This window comes from Scleropages formosus, chromosome 18 (genome assembly GCF_900964775.1).
Source record: "Scleropages formosus chromosome 18, fSclFor1.1, whole genome shotgun sequence".
NCBI lineage: Eukaryota > Metazoa > Chordata > Actinopteri > Osteoglossiformes > Osteoglossidae > Scleropages > Scleropages formosus.
The window spans coordinates 19,760,216-19,781,663 of record NC_041823.1 but is presented as its reverse complement, the minus strand read 5'-3'; the positions used below and the strand labels follow the sequence as shown (position 1 = coordinate 19,781,663).

The 21,448-nt window shown below is 44.7% G+C and overlaps 1 protein-coding gene across 3 annotated transcripts; it reads right to left on the bottom strand.

Moving 5' to 3' along the window:
• ddr1 (discoidin domain receptor tyrosine kinase 1) lies at positions 1–21,388 on the bottom strand. Of its 3 annotated transcripts, XM_018732023.2 has the most exons (19): positions 20,928–21,388; positions 14,453–14,610; positions 12,786–12,888; positions 11,606–11,834; positions 10,395–10,542; positions 10,071–10,173; positions 9,655–9,841; positions 7,425–7,674; positions 5,463–5,606; positions 5,159–5,212; positions 4,497–4,663; positions 3,572–3,779; positions 3,126–3,239; positions 2,612–2,910; positions 2,386–2,513; positions 1,845–2,042; positions 1,354–1,609; positions 1,112–1,261; positions 1–1,015 (listed from the first exon to the last, which is right to left on the bottom strand). In XM_018732023.2, exons 2-19 carry the CDS (start codon positions 14,550–14,552, stop codon positions 875–877), a joined length of 2,979 nt encoding a protein of 992 aa, XP_018587539.2. In that variant the 5' UTR covers positions 14,553–14,610; positions 20,928–21,388; the 3' UTR covers positions 1–874. The 3 variants fall into 3 exon arrangements, with proteins under 3 accessions (XP_018587539.2, XP_018587542.2, XP_018587540.2); XM_018732026.2 differs by lacking the exon at positions 3,126–3,239; XM_018732024.2 differs by lacking the exon at positions 5,159–5,212.
• Positions 21,389–21,448: the final 60 nt, after the last annotated feature.

Below are 21,448 nucleotides of genomic sequence, written 5' to 3'. Positions count from 1 at the left end.
CAGAACCCTTGGTTCTACATCATCGCACTCGGGCAAATATACAGCAGTCCGGTCCGGGTGGTGGACTACAGGAGCAATCATCCCTAAGAAGTGAACAAAACACTAACTGCCAGGGGGCAAGTGGTGCTTTAAATAGATATTTGTGTGTGTATATGCAGGTGTGCAGCTTTATGTGATGAAATTTCTACACAGGAAAATTGAAACAGCACATAACCATTCTTTATCTAGCAGCAAGAAACTAATTTTTCACCATTGAAGATGACAAGAAGCTTTCTTGTACTTACGGGCAGCTATAACATGATTAGGGAAAGTTCAGGGAGAGCTGATCAGACTGTTCAAATTAATTACACAAGATGTTAAAAATGAAGTTATTTGTATACATTCAATATTTCAGCTACAGCTTAATGTTAACAGCTGATTTAACTTATTTAGTATGTCTTCTGATTAGTCTTAATGTGTTATTACAAATATATTGTTCAGTTTCTTTAAACACATAGTTTATTGTAGCTGGATGAAGACCACATACAGTACATGTTTACAAAGAAACATTCACAACCCTATATGCCCTACACAGACAGAAATAGAGTCCAAATACCCATCACCAAATATCCCGATTACATTCAAATTATCTACTCTTTAGGGGTTAATGAAAGGAGGAGAGTAATAATATACCGAGCCAGCGGTATCTCAGCCTCACCCTCTAAAATATAAATTATACAGCCTACCCATTCTCTCCACCCCGACCTGCTGTGCTTGCATCCTCTCCCAAGCATCCAGCAGCCATTGAGGTTTTTTCTCTCTATAAAAGAAAAAACTCAATCCACGCCCTCTCGGTCTGTCTTTCTGGGAGCGATGTGTGTAGAAGCCTCCACTTCTAGACCATGTTCATGGCGTCCTCTGTGAGGAAGGAGTGAATATGGGCAAAGGAGGGCCGCAGTTTGCAGTCCCGGTTCCAGCAGCTCAGCATGAGCTCATAGAGACCCTGAGGACACACAGCAGGCCGGCACAGGTATACCTGGGTAGGGACAACAAGGGGTGGGTAATGTACCGAGCACGGCAACAATTTAAGTTACTCCCAAAGTGAGAAAAAAAAGCCAGAATCTGTGTTTACCTGTCTGCCGTGGTCCCTGAAGAATTCCCCCGCATTGTCAATGACCTGTTCATCAGTTAGGGACGAGTAGGGCTGCTCCTGGCACATGCTCAGCATCTCCCACAGCGTCACACCAAACGCCCACACATCGCTGGCTGTCGTGAACTTGCCCTGGGATGCAAGTACAGAGAGAGCAACAGCATCAGACAGGATCTGACACCTCGTGTACATTCTGGAAGGATCTGAATGGACCCATCTCTCACCATGAGGATACACTCCCAGGCCATCCAGCGAATGGGCAATACAGCCCGGCCCTGGATCCTGTAGTAGTCCCCAGCGTACAGGTTCCTGCTCATGCCAAAGTCTGCAATCTTTATCTCGCGCTCGCCGCTGGCCGCGTCCAGCTCGCCGCTCACCAGACAGTTTCTGGTGGCAAGATCCCGGTGCACAAAGTTCAGGGAGGATAGGAACTTCATTCCAGAGGCTATCTGACTGGCCATGGAGATGAGAGCAGGGTAACTGCAGCACAAACAGAGAGAAAGACTTATTTTCACTAAATGTCTTCTGCTCGCAGCACATTTCCAGGTGTTTAATTAGAAAACTGCTAAAATGGCCACTAATTATTTTGGTAGTTTTCAGGGTTTGGGCTGTACAAAATGCTGACATGGTGTCTAATGTGAAAACAGGCCCTTGTGTGGCGTGTAGCATTTGACACAGGAACATGGGACCAGATTCCACGCAAGGCACACAGTACCTGACGGTGGGAGTGCTGTGTGAGGGTCCAGCCTTGTCCAGCAGCACTCTTTGACAGAGGTACTGGTTCAGGTCGCCGCTCTCCATGTACTCCGTCACCATGCACAGTGGGTCGCTGCTCACGCACACGCCCAGCAGACGGATGATGTTGGGGTCCTTCAGACGAGACAGGATCTTCACCTCCTTCAGAAAGTCATTTCTAGGAGACAAAGTCATGAAAACTTGTAAACAATGGAAAGAGGCTCCAAAAGGATTGAGAAGACGCTAACGTTACACTGATGGGCTCAGGTTGCTGAATGCTGCAGATGTGCTCTGTGGGTGTGTGTTTCTCCAAAACAAGCTCTCCACACAAACAAGGTCACTTGGGAAGAGCTACTACCTGGGGGGGGGGTATCATTTCTGCCAGATCTCTGGCATCTTTATCCCAAGGAACCTGCAGTCGGGCTCCTCTGGTGGTAGACGGCCATGTGGTGGCAGGGCACACAGGAGTGAGACACTCAGTCATTTGCTGCCTACAGCTCTTAAATGCTCTGCACACAAACCTGGCGTTCTTGGAAGCATCGGGCCGCAGTATCTTCACTGCCACCAGAAGAGGTCGTCCTTTCCTCACGTTGAAGGGAAACTCCAGACTGGGCAGCTCTTGGGGGTTTTCAATCTCACACAGGTGTACCTGCAGAGCACAGACACTGCCTAACCCCAGTCTTATGAAGGAGCACCAGTACATCATAGCCTTTCACACACTCCTACACACAGCACTTGGTTCTATACCTCTCCAAACTGCCCCTCTCCCAGCTTCTCTTTGAAGAGCAGACATTGGCGGGGCAGCTCTGGGAGCGTGGGACAGTCCGTGGGCGCAGACAAGGCAGGCACAGCATACGTGTTGTTACCGCTGACCCCCTGCAGGCTGATGATGTCAGCTTCTGCATAGTGGGGCACGCTGGCAGCGCCAGGGGGCACCGAGAGAGGTGGGAGCATAGAAGGTAACTGTGGGAAGGGTGGTGCCCCAGGATAAGGGGGTGGCTCATCCTGTGTGGGAAGGGCTTTCTCATCCAGGTCAAATCCACAGGCTGGAGTGCAGGGGGGGGGGGGGGGGGGTAAACATGTGCACCAGCAGAGCAGAGAGAGACAAACAGAAGGGCAAAGGGACACAAAGAGCTCTGTAAGAACACCGTGGGGCAAATGAGATTGCTGCAAACCTGTGCAAGCACGCACGCGCACACCACCTATAGAGGAACAATGTGAGCAGGAGGCAGCAGGATTCATGTCAATGGGGGCCTCTTACCCTGGACCACATTGTGTGTCTTTTCCTGCGCACTCGTGCACTTGCGCAGCCAGTCGGGGGCATGCCTCTGGTCAGACAGTAGGACGTGATAGGCTGGGTTGTTTAACAGCAAGGCTGGGGGACATGACCATGCAGTTGTCAACACAGCGCAACACAACCATTACACACACACACACACACACACACACACACACACACACACACACACACACACACACACACACGGGTAGTGTGGAGGCCACCAGCATAGTGAACACAAAGCAGGCATTAACCATTCCCTGTAGAAACTCCAGGGAGCGATGAACTGATACGCATACCTTTGTGTTAGGAACACGTATACAAAATATGCAGGCTTTTTAAGTAATGTTTTAGTATCCACTCCTTACCAAGCTACAAGACAACAGGATTCACTGCGCTTTATTGCGATGCAGTATCACAGCTCTCACCAGTGCTGTCTCGCTCCTCTCTGGGCCTGAGCAGCGCACTGGGCTCCTGGTACTCCACACCCTCCTCCCCATCCCGGTCTCGGTCATCAGGGAAGGTGTGGATGCGCTGGTACCGGCTGGAATAGCTGTGTGTGTTGTTGATGACCACATTGTCGGAGGGGACGGACAGGTGGACCCGCAGCTCATCGCTGGACAGGCTGCCCTGGGCCTGTGAGAAAAGGAAGCTCACAGTTTAATCCAGTTAAAGCAGAGGACAAACTCTGGGCACCTGTTTATCAGTGCTTAACATCCTGGTGTTACAAACTGCCCACTTCAAAGTGTTTTTGAAAACACTACAAATTTTACATTATTCTTGTATTTTCTTCATAGTTTTATAAAACTCGTTTGTGTAGCGGAGCGAACGTGACCAGGTCCAGCAAAAGGTGTCAGTAAAAGGCACCCAAACAGAAGAGGACTGTGGGGCCAACTTAGCTGAGCTCACCTGCACAGTGTTTATAGCGTTTGTCTGGTGTTTATCAGTATTCGTGACAAATGCTACACATTTTCAGTTGATGAATCAGAAACCGGGAGCTCGTTGAGACTATTTTCAGTACTTTTACATTTTTCATTAAAAAATTGTTTCAATTTTAATATAGCTAGCACATTGAAAAGTATTTCTATTCACTACAGCTATATTTGAAACAGAGATTGTACCCCATACTTGAGAAATGTCCATTATTACATCGATTGTAACTTCGTGGTAAAGGTGACTTCGGATTTACAAACACCTCGAGTTACGACCAGACTTCTTGTGCCAGTTAAGTGCAGAAGGTGAACAGCCAGTGTACAATAATTCATTCATTAAGGACCGTTTTGTTTTTGCAGTCCATCAAATTAAAAAAAGTCTAAGCTTCTCTGGTCTAGTTTCTCCTACCATGCATCCTACCTTGCCCAGTATCTTCTTCCAGTATTGCCTCCAGAGAATGACAGCAATGACAGCCAGTAACAGCAAGATTATTCCCACCAGGCAGCCAATAAGGATGGAGGTGTTGCTGCTGTCATCCTTGGCAACAGGCTGGCCTGGTCTTGGGGTTTTAGCTCCAACCTCATCCTCTGTAAGAAGCAAAAGTGAGTGTGTCGAACACATTAGTCACTGCATTTCTGAGTCACTGCTCACCACTGACAATACACCAGTGACCTTATTCGCACAGCACACCCAGTCATGGCATCACCAGTCAGACAGTACACCAACAACTGTATATTGTGATAATACAGATCATGCTGGCATTCTCTGAAAGAGCTAAAGTGTGCAACCATGAAACAATGTTGCTCAGCACCATGCACTACCAAGCACAGACACTTTATGTACAAAATCAGCCTAAAACAAACTGTACAGTTTAACAGAAACTCAAGAATCCTTCACCATCTGCTGTAGGAGGTGCGCACGCACGCACACACATACACACACACACACACACACACACACACACACACACACACTCCCCCATGGGCCTCTCCATGCAGCTGTACATATCCACATGCAGCTGTTCTGTAGTCATGGCATGCAGAACCAGCCTACCCTTGTCTCCCCCACCCTCTGTCTCTCACCTGCCATTGTGAGGTTGTCTGTGGTGCTGCTCACATGGTGTGTAGTGAAGGGGTCTAAAGGGAGGAGGGCGCAGAGAGATTGAAAGGGGGCAGGTATAGGAGAGGGCCAGAGTTGTGAAATGAATGGGTAAATATACAGATCCGGGGGGGACAGAGGGTCATAGGATGTGTTGGGTCGCAAAGATGTTGATGCTTTAAGAAACGCTACTCAAGCCACACAAACACACAGAGATCCTCAACTGTGAAACTTTTTCACCTGCTTTGCAAACTTCTGAGGGCCTGCAGGAGGGACAAGGGGACTCACCCGTGAGAATGCTGGTGCGATTAGGTGCGCTAGTTGAGAGTGCGCTAGTAGGCCTAGGGGTAGTGGGCACAGGATGGGAGGTACGAAAAACAGGGGGGTCCCTGGGAAAAGCTGTGATCATCTCTGGAAGATCATCATAAGGCTCTGGGGAAAAGAAAGTGATCAACATTTACATTTTAAGCAATTAGATGTTTTTTCCAAAGCAACATGCAACTTAGTATTTGAGGCCTTTGTTCAAGGGAAATTACAATGTTAAACATTTACAATACAACAGAGGTATTTGTACTGAAGAAATTCAAAGTCCCTCAAGGTTACCACAGCAGGAAGGGGCTTTGAACCAGGAACCTTCAGACTGCAATGACCCTCACTCTGCTATCACTGTCCCTTTTCATTTTAAATTACAAACATTTCAAGAAAGACTGCTACAAACACCAAAGGATCACTTATAAAATACACACTACAGCTAAAGCCAAGTGCCAGGGATTTAATGCCAACACTTAGTGCCCACATAGAGGGCCTTCAGAAACTTGTTCTCCACTCATGTCCCTAGCATTTTAAAAAGGTGTCTCCATTGATGCCATAATTGAGTTCATCCCTCTGGCTGCTGGTCCTCCTCTTTTTCTCCCCTTTGTGTAAAGACCGGAAATATCTGGCAATGTATGCAAAGTACAATAACTTGAATTTTGTTGTTAGCTTCTAATGAGATATTGAGCCTTATTAGAGCCAATATGCTGTATGTTTGCTTTGCTGGTTGCCCATGGTCTCCTCTGCTGTTAGTACTGTCTCATCTGCATACAGACTTTTGATGGTTTTTCCGCCAATTTTCAATCTACTATTCTAATCCAGCTTCCCTTATAATGTGTTCAGTGTGGAAAGGTTAGGAAAAGTATGCAGCCTTGTCCAACTCCTTTGCCAATACAAAACCATGCGGTTTCCCCCCCGATCCGTTACACTGGTGTCTCGTGAGGTGTGCGCAAGTTCTTCAGCAGGGCAACGAGAAGTTCTGATGTTCTATTCCACCCCACCCCCCCGAATCACACAAAAACAGGATTTGAATTTTGATTGAAATCATTAGAAAGACAGCTACATGGCTGTCATATTGAGTGGAATAATATTTACATACAGGTGAGATGAGCCCTAAAGAAAATATGCATGTTTTGAAAAAAGATATGTAACACCAGAGACAAAGAGGTCAGTGCCAAATTGAAGGGGGTTTAGTCACAAAACCTGCAAAATTTAATTTAGTGAGCATAACATTTTTATATTTGGACATATTTATATTTTCAGAAAGCAAAATTCTCTCACAATGTTCTCTGAACTATGAATGATATCATCCCCATAAACACAAAAAAGATTCAAGGGTGGTTTCGCTGAGCCAAAAATGCTAAACAGATACCTTTCAAGGTCTCATAAAATCACCTGCTCTAAAAATTTAATATATAAATATTTTTTTAAATTCACTGAAAATGTGCTGGCGCACAGAGTCCTGAGTAGTTTCACCTCCTTCGTCCTTCAAAGGACTGTAGACAATACAAGACTGGCATTCCAAGGGCTGAAGCTGCTCTGAAGGCACCTGGTGACCTTATCAGCCACAGGATATTAATACTGCTCCATTTCAATTATGCTGTTGACGTAGAAAGGATGAATGTATGCAGTACATACATGCTGTATAGCTGTGTTGGAAACTGGTCAAAATCAATACGTGAATGAAATGTACTGATTATCCAAGAGGGCCGACAGTACGTGTGCGTGTGTGCGCGCACTTTTGCTTGGCTGTTCACTTACCTCCTGCTCCCCAGTGACAGCTTGGTAATATACTGCAACAGTATGAATCACAGCTAATTAACCGTTAACACAGCTGTCCCTTTGGCTGTTTCACCAGCTTGTTTTAAGCAAGATGTGTTTCTCATATGCTCTCCCTCTCAACAGACAGACACACTGGAGCTACAACTGAAAACACACCGGAGTGAAAGGAGATCTCGCTGATAAGCAGCCAACGGTCCGCGAAGGCAAAATGGCAGCGCAGGATCTGAGCACGGCGACCGCCCAAAGGCAAAGAGATGGTTCTCGAGGAGGGATCTTTCAGGTCTGACAGGGGCACCGGGAGGGACAGGAACGGGTTTGACCACGGGAGCAACAGCCCAGGCTTGAACTGACAATCCACCTTGCTGAAGACACGCACCCCCTGGGTGTGGCGGTTGTTACTGTGCACCTGGGGAAGGTGAAAGAGGGCAGGGGAGGGAGAGATGTTTGAACAGTGGGGGCAGGGAAGAAAAGAAAAGCCTTCAGGCACATAGATGCTGTGAGCTCAGAAGCAATAAATATGACTTCAAATAGGCTTACAAGGAAGTTTTATTATATGCAGGACCCAGGGAACTAAATGTTGATCCACAGAACCTCCTCTGTGCCTGGATGCTGAATGTGCAGACACTGCTGTTGCAACATGTGGGAAAGGGTGAGCCCGTAATTGTCCTGGGCGACAGCGATGGCAGGAAACACCCTTCAGACCTGTAATATCCCTCATTATGGCTGGTAAGGGTAATTAGTTAAGCTGAATTACCATTGGCAAGAAAAATAAGGCAGTTAAAACCCACAGTCCAAAAACAGTCCAGCTAGACAAAGGCAACAAACAATGTGGACAACTTTTAAACTTTCATTTCACCACTGACAGGGGGGGGGGAACGACGACAAAAAAAGAAAAGAAAAGAAATAAACCCACATATGAAAGACAGTGGTGCTAAAAAGAAATTCCAAGAAAATCCAGTGTTTACCTACTTATTAAAAAACCCTCAGTGAACAATATTCTAAAGACTACTTATTTCCCACATGACAAATGAATGTCATTTCCTTTGTCTGCAGTCGGATTATCTACTTGTGGGGGAAAACAATACCATAATTCAATGTGCCTTTCAAAACAAGCTCTCATGACACGCAGAGGTTTCCTGCAATCTGGACTTTTCTCCTCTTGTTTTAAGTACCAGAGTTCTGTGTTCTCGCTTCAAATTAACTTCCTCTCACTAACTGTACATTTTCAAACTTAAGACAGCACATAAGCAGGGAACAGCTGGTAGGGTAGTGGTTACACTTACTGCTTTTTGATCCAAAGGTTGTAGGTTCGATCCACATCTCTGGTTGTAGAAAGCTTGAGCAAGGTACCCACCCTAAATTGCTCCAGTAAGTTACCCCGCAATATAAATAGGTAAATAATAAGCTACTACAACTGTAATGAATAAACAAATGTAAACATAATCCTGTCTAGCTGTTGAACTAAGAGGGCCAGGAGACAGCCTACTTGCCCCAGTGCTGCAACAACCTCCCGCACGTGGAGACAGTGTTTGTGATGTGAGTGTGCCTATCGGAATCAGAAGTCTGTTCAAAACACAGAAATCCCCTGTACCATGTTGCAATCAACAAATAAAATTGAACACTGACTGTACATCTGTTTTACACTGGTAAGATTCTGTAAAAACCTCAGACAAAGCAATAATAATACTGAAAACCACTTCCAGATGGCCCTTATCAAAAACCTCTTGTGCAATTCAGTGTTGGGTCCACAGCCTATTGCAGAAACAGAACAGGATACACTCCCTGACCTAATGCCACTACATCGCAGTGTACCACTTCTATAGGCTATGGTTCTTTAAAATATTAAGTACATGAAAATTCATTTACTGACAACAACAGTACATCACTTCAATCTCCAATTCAATGCCAGTGACCTCACATAAACACGTGTTCATCGACTATGGGATATTTGCAACTTTATCATCTGCACACCCAATAAAAGTTTAACAGATTTACTTACAGGTAAGCTTCTGTAAACTGCTTGAATACAGTCATAGAAAATAAAAATATTCTGAGATTAATACTTTTAAGCAAACTACAATAAAAGTATTTAAAATATATGTTTTCTCCACAAACTGCTGCATTCAATGATGACTATTAACTGATACATTTCAAGGAAGTGCAGCTTTCCGTATCTTATTGACCAGCAGACAGCAGCTGTAAATACTGCACAGAATACCATTCCTGCAAGTGTACACAACGACACGATGGGTACAAAAATGGAAACATGAAAACATGAAAACAAATGAGTAGCGAGGGCCAAACAACCTCCTTTTAAGCGTTGTGTGAGTTTGTGCGTAAAAATGCAGTTAAACCACAGTAGAAGGAGATGAGACAACACACTGACCTGCATGCTGTGGAAGATGCGGGGCTTCTCAAAGTGGAACTCGATGTCCACACTGGGTCGACCCAGAGCCTCGCGGCTCCAACCCACGTAGTCGTACCCAGGCCATACGCGGAGCTCTTTGCTCTCTGTGAAGTCGTCACCGCCGAGCACCCCATCACACAGCTGTCCCAATCCACCAAACTGCATGCTGACCAAAGTAAACACCCCAAGGCTAGCAACAGTTACACATGACCTCCGTTTCTTATTATGACTATTCTGCAGCAGAACTTCTATCTGGCAATCAACAAAAAGTACTTTCTCAAAATAGCTTACTGATTTTTGTGCACTTTTATCCCTTACATGTTGAAAGAAAGCTACAGTAATGGGCAAAATAGTTTGTGTAGTGCTTCCTGGGGTTGAGAATGAGGGCTGATTACCCTGCTTCAGTACTTCCATCATAGGTAGAGTCATTCAGGTAGACTGGAGACCCAGAGAGGTGCATGACATTTCCCACAGGAGCTGTGTATGCCTTCAGTCCATCTGCATAGGCAAGACACAAAACAATTCAACATCTTACTTACCCCAAGTGAAGCAAAAGAAAACAGTCAAAACAGGTATAGGTCTCACAGACTGTACGACAAACTGTAACTGACAGCAGAGGAACCTTTAACTGTGTCAAGGCTCCATGCAACTTTCAGCCCCGTTTCTTTACTGGCCAGCCTTTGCTATGGACCATGTGCACCGCCACCTGCAAGCCTCACCATTCCACAAGCAGCCATAGAGCTCCACTCGCAGACAGACGCTCATCACTCGGTCAGCTAAGGGGTAGAAGCGAACCATCCGCGCCACGATGGGTGGACCCAGATCCTTCAGAACCACGTCATAGGTGTTCTCATTACCTGACACCACCTGAAACACACAAGAGTTTTCATTTCCTAAACATGTTATATCACTGAAACTGAATTTAATCACTGAATTAAATTGAGAGCAAGGTAATTTTTGCATAACCCTAGCATGGATGTTATTACAAACTCACTATGTGAGTAACTGCCAGTAAGATGTCAAACAAATAAAAACTTATCTGACAACTTAAATACACAAAATTGTCAGTGATGAGGAAAAAAGGATTATTGCTTCCATTTTTTTTTTTTAAGCAAGGGAGATTTACAGCACTTTAACTGTTGAACCACAAAAAGACATTTCAAAATTAAACTTCATCCACAGAAATTTCAAAAATGGACATTTTACAAGTAAATCTCCTATACTAAAAAAAAGGAGTTCCGCCATCACCGTTCCAGTCCTCTTTGCACATTAGCACTCATTTGTTCAGGGTAATGTACAGGTTAACACGTTAGCAAGAAAAGTCAGACTGACACTTTAGAGAGACAAAAAAATCCTTTTGGTTTTAAGATAAGTGTGTATAATGTTTTGGGACAGAGATACAAGGGATTGTACAGAACAAAATACCTGCTGTCAAAGTAAAATGACAATTTTGCATAATAGGCAAAAATGACATTGTACTGAACAAGTCAGTTTAATTAGAAAAGGGTGTATCTTTTCATATGCGCAGTGACATATGAAAATAGTGGATACCAGCTATATACAGCAGGGATGCCTTTCCACCAATGTATATGGTATTAATTCTATTTTGGAATTGCAGAGGTTCAGAGTCTATCCCAGAATCAGCTGGTAGCATAATGGTTAGAGCTGCGGCCTTTGGACCTAAAGATTGCAGGTTTGAATCTTACCTCTGACTGTAGTACCCTTGAACAAGATACTTACTGTAAATTGCTCCAATAAAATTACTCAGCTGTATAAATGGGTCAGTAATTGTAAACAGGTTAACACTGCAGGTTGCTTTGGCGAAAAGCACCAGCTAAATGAATAAATAATGTAAGCAGTGGGTCAAGGCTGGGAGGTATACCCTGTATGAGACGCCAGACTACTGGACCGACACTCGCACACAAAATACCTCCTGTCCCCAGCGGTCCTTCCAAGTGATCCACTGACGACTGTCGCGTGAGTAGCGAAGGCGGTAGCTGCGGGCAAACTCACGCCCATGTCCATCAGCATGGCGGCCCTGCGTTCCCACCAGAGAGAGGAAGTGCAAGGAGCGCAGGTCAACCTGAAGGTACTCAGACCCACTGGGGTAGACCGGTCCAGCAGGACACCATGCCCCATCCCCTTCACCCGTGCTCAGCCTGACACAGAGGGTCAGAGACAGAAAGAGAAAATACTAAGGATGAAGCAGTTTTGCCTAAACAACTAATAAACACTAGTGAAAGCTGGTGTATCTACATTTTATATGCACGGGACATTTTCACAAACAAATGGCATCCCATTTTCATTTAAACAGCCTTGGCAAGTTAAGTCTTTTCTTCCTGAAAAACAGATGAGGAGCCACACTCAGTGACATAACTGGAGAAAAACAATGCACCCATGTTCCTCTCTGTCAGTGCAGTGCTGCCAACAGTCAGACATGTGATAGTCGAGACAGATGGATTCCGACTCACAGGCAAGACTCTCCTCCCACCAGTGCCTGTGTTTAGGGACCCCTCCCCCAAACCACTAGATGCGAAGGCTGGAGCACCCAATAAGTTAATGTCACACCTCGTCCTGTTCATTCTATTCACCCCATCCAAAACAGTGTCTGACTCTCCCATCATGCTCCGTTGTCCTCCTCTGCAATAATGACCCTATGAGGTGCCCTATGTGATCACATGCTCACTACTCCCCTGCATGTCTCTGAGCCAGGGGCCAATCATCAACTACCTAACTCTGCACAACCCCTTTGGAGTCACTTTAGAGGGAGTGTCTGACTGCCTCTACATGACCTGGTCTGCAGCGCTGTCCAAAAACAAGGTACTAGCAATGCTTCAGCAGTCAACCTTTAGACCCCTGGTCTGCTCCTCTCCCTTCACCCGAGGACCACTAGCATGAACGTGGTCTGGCCTTGCAGTTTTCCACTGACCAAGCAAGGTGGTAATTTCATTTTGCAGCATGTTATAAAAGGAAACAGGTCAGTGCCCTGTATTGTAATCTAATAGTTCCTAGCATGTGATCAAAGGGGTACTCTGTGAACCTAAGTAATACACAGCAGGGGCTCGTAAAGACGCAGATCAACTGGGATTACACAACGAGGAGACAACCACCTTCCGTGTTTGGCCTCTGTAGAATCAGACCAAGCGCTGGACGCAGTGATGTCGGAGTCAGGAATGGTTCCATCCTCCATCCCGAGGGCATAACGGCACTGAGCTATTTAAAATAAGAGGGGAAAAAAAAAGGGGGAGGAAGGGAGGTGAACATTGTGTCAGTGAAATTTTTAAAAAAAAAAAAAAAAAAAAAAAAAACCCACCACACGAGCGACACCCTGGAGAACAATTACATGCAAAGTCTCCTTGATGAAACAGTGGGACAGATTACAGTCATTTTCATGTATTACTTCAGAGTTCATACACTGGTTCCTCATGCTGCAAACATATGAGCCAAGAATTTTTGAAGATATGAGTACTTTCCAGTACATTTTTAATTGATTTTCTTCATTCTTTTTTAAATTTGTCAGACCACTTGTATTTTTTGCATGCAGACATTGGGTAGCATAATGTACCTTAACAGAATGAGTATGGGACCACCTTCCCACGGTCTACTCACTTTCACAGTGTATACAGCTCGTTTGATATTCAGTGCGATATAAACATTGGATTCATCTCAGATGCACGCAATCTGCTCCGAATAAGAGTTTGCTGAGATTTTATCTGAGAAAGATCTCCATGTCCTGTGATTCACTAGCTGTTTTGTTACACCAAGCAAAGGTCTAGGCAATGCTCTCAGAACACAAAATGGATAGAATCTCCTTTTTTGGATGTAGACTTGTGTCATTTTTTTTTTTTTTTTTTTTTTAACTCTTTCAGACAACTCACTTCTGGTCCCTAAGGACAGCCACCTCTCAGATTCTTATTCATACTCCACAAAGCCTTAGTTGCCATGACAGCCACAGCAATCCCACCCAGCTTTCACAAAATGAGAACTAAGGAGGAAGAGAAGTGTAAATGATGGGCACAGCAAATGCAGAGAGTGTAACACTACTGAAATATCAAATGCTGGTTCAGACACTAGCAGACAGTACAGAAACCTAACAAATCTTCTCATAAAGCTTGTTGGGGTGAAGGGAGGGCAGGGGGTGTTTCATTTGCTGTCTGAGTCAACAGAGAGGAATGTGTCGCTGGAAAACAAACCCTCAGCCCCCTCCCTTTACCCACCGCTCTCCTCTCTTTCATGGACAGGTGCCTGTTTCATTACATCATCAGTCCAGGGGCACCATATCCATCCCAATCCCTCTCTGGATTGAAACTTCCCTTCTTCCTTGCTGTTGTCTGTGCTCTGACTACTGTGCTACAGCACTTAAAACCTTTGCAGTCCCGATGTTGATGCCCCATGTTGACCCTACAGTGTGATTATTGTGGGATTTCACTTGATAGGAAAATGCTGACTACTTATTGCTGCTCTGGTGCAGCTCTTTGTTCAGCTCAACTGGGTCTGGCTGATGGCCACCACCCTCATTAAAGCTGCTCTGCAATTGGGGCTTTCAAGGACTTTTTTTTTTAGTTAAAAGGACATTACTTTATTACATCAACTTCGTAATCTAAGCGACCCATGGAATTCATTGATTAATGTTGATCTTAAAAACCACTGGCATACAGCTAAAACTAATTGTGATCAAGAAGATACAAAGAGAAACAAACAGCACTGGATAAAGAACCTGTGACAACAAGATAACGTAGTGATGGGGAGGGGGCAAAAAACAGTCATCCGCACTTACCGGAGTTAAAGTGCCAATCGTGATCTTGTCCGAAGGACCCAGCAACCAGGAGCACAGAAACAATGGACAACAGCAGCTTCACCACCTTTACCATTGCCATGGCAGAAGAAACACACCTGGTTACCGGTCTGGGCACACAACAACCACTACAGACATACCTGGTAGAAAGAAGAGAGAAGAAGAAGGGGGGGGGGGGACAACATCTTTAATTCAAAGTCAGCTGTATTACAGGAATGTTTCCTGAAGTCAGGTAGAGCCATTTAGTTAGTCATTGCAGTACTGCTAAATGTCTACAAAGAGTTCTTAGCAAGTGTTTAAAGAAAGCCATCTTTTGAAAGAACTAGGCAGTGTCAAATGACTTCATGTTCAGGATGGAAAAACAAAGTGAAAACAAAGGGATGAAGCCAAACACCAATGCTAAAAGTTGAGCCTGGCAGTGACCGTTAACTCAGTAAGACGGGGAAGGGCTCACAAGGGTGTGGGCACAAAGGGCTCTGTTTTCTGGGGCCTGCATCTATGGTGGGGGAGAAGGCAGGGTGTGTGACAGCTGTAGAGCAAGAGCCACACTCACTATGGTTCTCACAGGTCACACACAGCTGGGGCGGTACAAAATGTTGATATAGAGGGAACCCAGTGTGGAGGTGAGTGGGAAGGACAACAAAGCAAATGACAGCCTGGCTGGACACTGGTGTGGGGGTGTGTGTGTGTGTGTGTGTGTGTGTATACAGAGCCTGTCATCCAGCACAGCTGTCTGAAACAAGAGAGACAGTTAAGAGACAGACACTGACACACAGGCTGCAAGTGTGTGTTAGAAGACTGCTGCCTTGTTTTGAGAAAACAGCTAAAGCTTCGAGGTCCCACTAACCAAGGACTGGATAATGATCCAAAGATGAAATCTGAGCAGCTCATTTCACTAATGAGAACATCCCTGAAAGACTGGCAGTCAATTCAAGACCCTCTGTGGGCCTGCTGTCTGCAACAAGAAAACAACTGCTATGGTCACAGATTAAATAATGTCCATGGCTGATCCTGAATCAACATCTATCATAATGTCTACAAAAGCCCAATAAATACCCAGAGGCTGCTTTAAAAAAAAGGATCTGAATCATAACACCGGATTTAAAGAAGGAAAAAAAAAAAAAAAAAAAAAAAAGGCATGAGTAAGGGAGATTAAAAAAGTGTGAACATCTCCGCTCAATATTGCCCATTGGCAATAATCCAAGGACTTATTAGAAGCAGAACTGAAACACAAACTGAGCACTGAGATTTGCACTCCCTCAGCTGAATGTCTTTATTAGTTCTCACTACCACAAATGACTACGGACAAACACTCAAAGACGACATAAATAACAGCAGCTGGAGGCAGACTGGAGAGCTCCTTTGGATCTTCTCTGGCCCGAATATCTCGCATCACCCAGCACATGCTTGGCTGTACAGGTGCTAATGAGCTTTTCAAAATGGTCACCATGGATACAGAGCATTGTGATACAGCATAAGTTTACGGGAACTGCACTGAACTCTGCAAAGGCCTGAATCAGAGCCGGTTCCTCGTCCAGGATACTGAGTCAAGGCTAAGCGCCGTTCCTGCAGGACATTCCACACCGTTAAGGGGGCTCAGAGGGAAGCATCAGTGAGTCACTGCACAACTGCGTGTCAGTTTCTCCAGAAGCCGTAGTGTCAGTCAGCATTTCAGAATGTAACGTTAAGACAGGGGAGTGAGCCAAATAATGGAAGGAAGCAATTATCAGAGAAGTCTTGGATAGGGGGAAAAAAAGGGGGGGGGGGGCATGTTTCCTGAAACTGGTCAGCATGAATATGACTGGTCTGACTCATCGTGACTCTCCTCCTAATAATTCAACACTCAAGACGATCACGCTGGCACGGCAGTCATGCAATCTTTCTGAAACAATGGCACAAATCCGCGACTCACATCTGCGTTGCGGAAGTTCTCTTTTAAACTGGACCCCCAACTGAGCAAAAGATGAGATTTACACAAACGAATTAAGTAACTATTTGATGTTAGCAAACATCAGCCCTCAAACAAAACAATTCATCATAATGAAAACAAACTTTCCAGACCAACAGTAATGCAATTATATGCTATTGTAATCACTAAGAGCAAGTACACCCCTCCCAAAACCACGTATTTGGATCTGTTGGGATCCGGGGGCTCTGTGTACTTTGCACACAGACACCAGGACTGAACATTCCTCATGAGATGCCAAGATGATAGAGCATGGGGTAAAACTAGATTAATTGGTGTACGCTGAATGAGCCTCAGGCATCTTTTAGCCACAAGCTGGAAGAACATGGAATTAATCAACTAAGAAGTGCAGCTCTGCTTTTTTGTCCCATCATGCTTTAAACACACAGAGTTAACAGAAATGACCATTACTGAACTAGGGCACAAACATATGTTCAGTTTCCACTGGTCCTCTACTTGTAATCAAATTCTCATCTGTTTTCAGCCCTGAAAAGTCTACAGCCAACCAGAGTAGTATCCAGTAATTCCCTTATCTAGCCACAGTAGGTAGGGTATAGGCAAAAGACATCAACTAGTCCAAGTCCCAGAGGTCCTTCTGTAGTACCCTTAAGTAAAAGAACATTGTAGAGATATGATAAAACATTAGATGAAATTAGCATGATCATGCTACGCACTGTAAATGGAGTCATAAGCGTGTGTTCTCCATGAAGGAATGCCGACCTACTCTGCAGCAAAGGGGCCACCTTGCTTCATCTGCATGACACACACCGTTTTCCAACAATATGCAAGTTTCATTTTACACTTCATGCTCTAATCCCTCTCCACTAGAATCTCTCAGTCTACACTTGTTCAAGATCTGCCTTAATTGTGCCCCTTCGGCAGTTTTACTATGGTGCACCTAGGCATGAGCAGCATGTGCATTTTTGTCAGGTCTAGCACTTTGGCCAGTTTCATCTAGACAACCTAACCTGAGGGTGTGAAGGTAAAGAGAAGGCAAGTCACAGTGTAATGACTTCGACAGCCAATCGCAAACATCTGAGAAGGGGGGGGGTAGAAAAATGTGACAGCCCAGTGTAACTGAAAAACATCAGTGTGAGAATTAGCAGAAATGTTGTGGGTTGGAGCAAAGAGTGAAACTGCTGCATTTAGCACCTTCAGAGACCTAGGAGAAATGCTAGGGGGGGGAAAGAAAGGAAAAAAAAAAAAAAAAAAAAAAAAAAGAAGGATTATGTGAAGGAGGGAGTGAGAGCTTTTAGTGTGACTCAGCATGTGGATTGGGAAATTGGGGAAAGCATCCTGGAAAAGCTGGGACACGTCACGCCAAGCTCAGCTTGATGCACAGAAAGAGAAATCGGGAACTCTTTTGTCCAGATTCAGAAAGATCAACAAATAAAAGAATGAAAACTTGGCCAGCAAGTGCACATACAAATGGAAGTAGGCAGAAAATATGAAGTACCTGCAATACCTACCCCGAGGGCCTCAACGGTTCAAGAAACACAATCTGACTCCAACAAACCTGCTGTCACGCATACACTCTCAAAGTTCAAGAAAAAAAAAAAAAAAAAAAAAAGGATTAATTTTAAAATAGACCTTTTTCCTTGTGCTCTTCTGACCAAAATGACAGAATTATGCATCTGTTCCTGTTTGCCAGAAAACCTGGGTAATTATTTGTGGGTATACCACACACAGCCAGAAAAGCACTATAAACACACAGCAAGCTGTGAAAATTATAGTTTGTATGCTCATTGCAGGTTTCTCACATGAAAATCACAGTCTGTCCCGCACAATTCACTGCTGACAAAAAGGGCGAGGACAGTGTAGACCAATTACAGACTGCTGCTTAAATCAAGAGAAATGTCCTTAGAAAACAAAACCTACTGTACTTGACACACAAAAAAAAAATGGCCCAGTGTGGTTCTAATTTGACCAGTCAGTTGTCTGGAAGGGATTCAAATACCATTCACCTGTTCTTCTCTCGGACAACACAGTAATTATTCCAGAAAAACCACATTAATTATTTGCTGGCTGGGCAGACATCTAGATCTGAAGAAAACGAACAAGCTTTCCTTCCTACATACTTGTGGAGTTAAATATTTACCCATCAACTACCTTTCCCTCTAATACCTTCTCATCACAAGTTCAGGTTCTGCTGGTGGCCACTACTTCACTTCATTATGCACAGGAGCAACTAACAGCTTACTATTCATGTCAGAAAACACCAAAAAGTTCAGTAACTTGTATCATAAACAGCCTGTTATGTAAGGAAATGTGATCACTGAAGATGTAAGCAAAGAGCATGTCTTCAAGGGGCTTGCAGAAAATCAAACTGTGCTCACATCTCTCAAACAGCACTTATTTTCTCAATTGAGTGGATTCTGGATCGAGGGATGGGGGGGGCGAGAAGTGACAGATCGATGTCGGCTTCAAAGCAGAGCAAGGAAGACAAGTGGAAGTGCCAATAATGTGTACAAAAACACACAGGATAGGGAGGAAGGGAGAGAAACACTGAATACAGCAGCATAAGACAACTAAGGAAAACAGAAGCCAAGACAGAAGGAAGAGAGACCAAGCAGGGTAATTTTGCAATATGCACCTGCACACAAAAGACCTGTCTGGTGTCACTTCTCTTCAAGGAACAAAGCTCTCTTTCTCCTCTCAGACACTAACTGGGAACATAGGAAAAGACAATATTGAACTGATGTGCTTTTACAGTCTAGACCAAGCAGGAAATTAGTTTAGGGCCAAAGATAAAGCCCTTAAGAACCCAAGACTTTGAGTACTTAAAGATGCTGTCATTCAGTTCATGCTTAGCTCATGCTTTTATCTAAAGTGACTTAGACCGTTTTACCCATTTACTGTATTTCACTGGTCATTTTACTGAAGCAACTCAGGATGTGCATCTTACTCAAGGTTACAGCAGCAGTATCTAGGGCCTGGCCTGCAATATTCACGGTATAAATCCAGGTCATTCTTAACCTGCTGTCCTACTTTAATTGTTCTCGCACAACATGTACAAATAGCTGGTGATCTCCTTAAAGAACACAACATAAACTAAGATGGCACAATGATAAGAAAATACCACCAACTCATCCTTAGAAAAAACACCATCTGACCGTATGCTGGAAGTAAACAAAAGCATTCTTTGCCTGCAAGTCCTCAGGATAAACAAATCTAGAACAAAACATAGTACAGAAAACCTTGATAACTCATGCTCTGTTACATAAGTGCATCAAACTATCATGTAGCTCTTATGTTCGTACAACAAGAAACACCACAACTGGCATCTAAGATTGAAACGGACACGTTCGGCGCTCTCATTCATATTCCTGGTTTTGTCGAAGTGTGAGCTTCACTTGCCCATTTTTATATCATTCCCACCCACACACACACCAAACGGAAACAGTTTGTTAAGCCAACCAGTAAATTACCAGAGAAAGCAGTGCAAAACAAGGCCAAGCCCGCCCGTATTACAGGGTGGACGGTGGGTGATAGCTTGCTGGTGAGATGTTCGTTGAAATCGAGGGACAAAAGTACTCTCAAATTCTGGACTGCATTAGGTCTGCCTGCCCTTCCTCAAGATAATACACTTAGATGGATTACAAAGTTTTTCTTAAAATTTACATTTCGATGTAATCTTTACTCTGCGAGCGGGACTAGAGCATTGTTCCTGGTTGGTTTGCAGCCCACCGCCACAGAGACCACCCTCGCATTTCTCGGCAACCTTGGCGATTCGGTGTCGCCAAACCACCATCCTTTCCAGAGCAACTGCACTTTTCACTGCTTGCCACTGATTTGCTGTTCACTCGAAACAAGAAAAATAATTGTTATACGACAAAACCAAGAGAAGGATCAAACATATTTTGATATAAAAGACACGATACATTGTCCCCGCCATCCATCCCCTCTGCACATTCAAAATGTTGCAGGACATGCGTTTTGATTCTAACAACACTCATCTTCACCTACTGCAGTAACATCCCCTAATCTGAGAGCCTACAACTAAACACTGCAGTCACTTAGATTTCCTCAAAACTGACAATAAACACTCAGATCCTTGTTATAGTTTGTAACACTGCAGTTACACCAGGACTCCTCTTTACTGTTACACACCTTTGTTTGTGTGTCTTTCTAACCAAGGAGCAGTAATACGCCGCTAAATTCTTGTATAGAGGAGCAGGACAAGGTGGGTCGCTGTGCAAACTCTCACCCGACATTGTGTGTGTGTGTGTGTGTGTGTTTTGGGGGGGTCCACCGCCTCAGCCAACTCTCCCTAGAGCTGCAGACGAGCCGACGCCAGTGACACTCGGAATGGACTAATTTAATATAACATTAAATATAAACTTGAATGTTTGTTTGTGTGTGTCTGTGTGTTGGGCGGGGGGAGGGCCGGGGGGTTACTCTGGACCGGCAACGCGAAGTGACATTTTGAACTTGCAGTGATACAACTCGGACCCGTTCCCTAAGACACGCCACCGGCGGCGGGAGCCTTACCGAAAAAGTCACGGAGAATCGCAGAGCTCCTTCTCCCCTCTCGTCCAGGTCCCGACACGCCTGCCAACACAGTAAACACAGTAAAGAGTGGAAGAGCGGATGCTCCTTTCCAGCGATCCCGGCGGCTTGGCCCGCGCGCGCGCTCCGTCAGCTTCCCCGAGTGTGTAATCCGAGCGCGTGCGGCTCAGTTTTTAATTCTCGCGTCCGACCTTCGCGAGCGCCGCGGAACCGCAAAACAAACTCACGTCAGTCTCTAACACAGAAAAATCTTTCTCAAAAGCCACATTCCTGTGTGGACAAGTTAAAAGAATGGTTTGAAATTGATAATAAAAGCTTTCACACAATCTGGACAATTTCGAAAATTCATGAACGTATTGTTTTCCAACTTTTTTTTTTTTTTTTTTTGCCTTATTCTTTTCATCAGAGCCCAGCACCAGCCTGCGCTCGAGAGCAGCGCTCAAAACCCCAGCTCCCCGCGAGGCCAGCAACCACCACCAGGTGCTCATTTACATGACTGCACC

Coding starts and splice junctions, on each gene's coding strand:
- ddr1 (XM_018732023.2), bottom strand. CDS start 14,552: ATGGCAATGGTAAAGGTGGTGAAGCTGCTGTTGTCCATTGTTTCTGTG. Junction 11,835..12,785: donor ACAGAGGCCAAACACGGAAG/GTGGTTGTCTCC, acceptor CCTCTGTGTCAG/GCTGAGCACGGGTGAAGGGG. Junction 5,213..5,462: donor TCGCACCAGCATTCTCACGG/GTGAGTCCCCTT, acceptor TCCTCCCTTTAG/ACCCCTTCACTACACACCAT.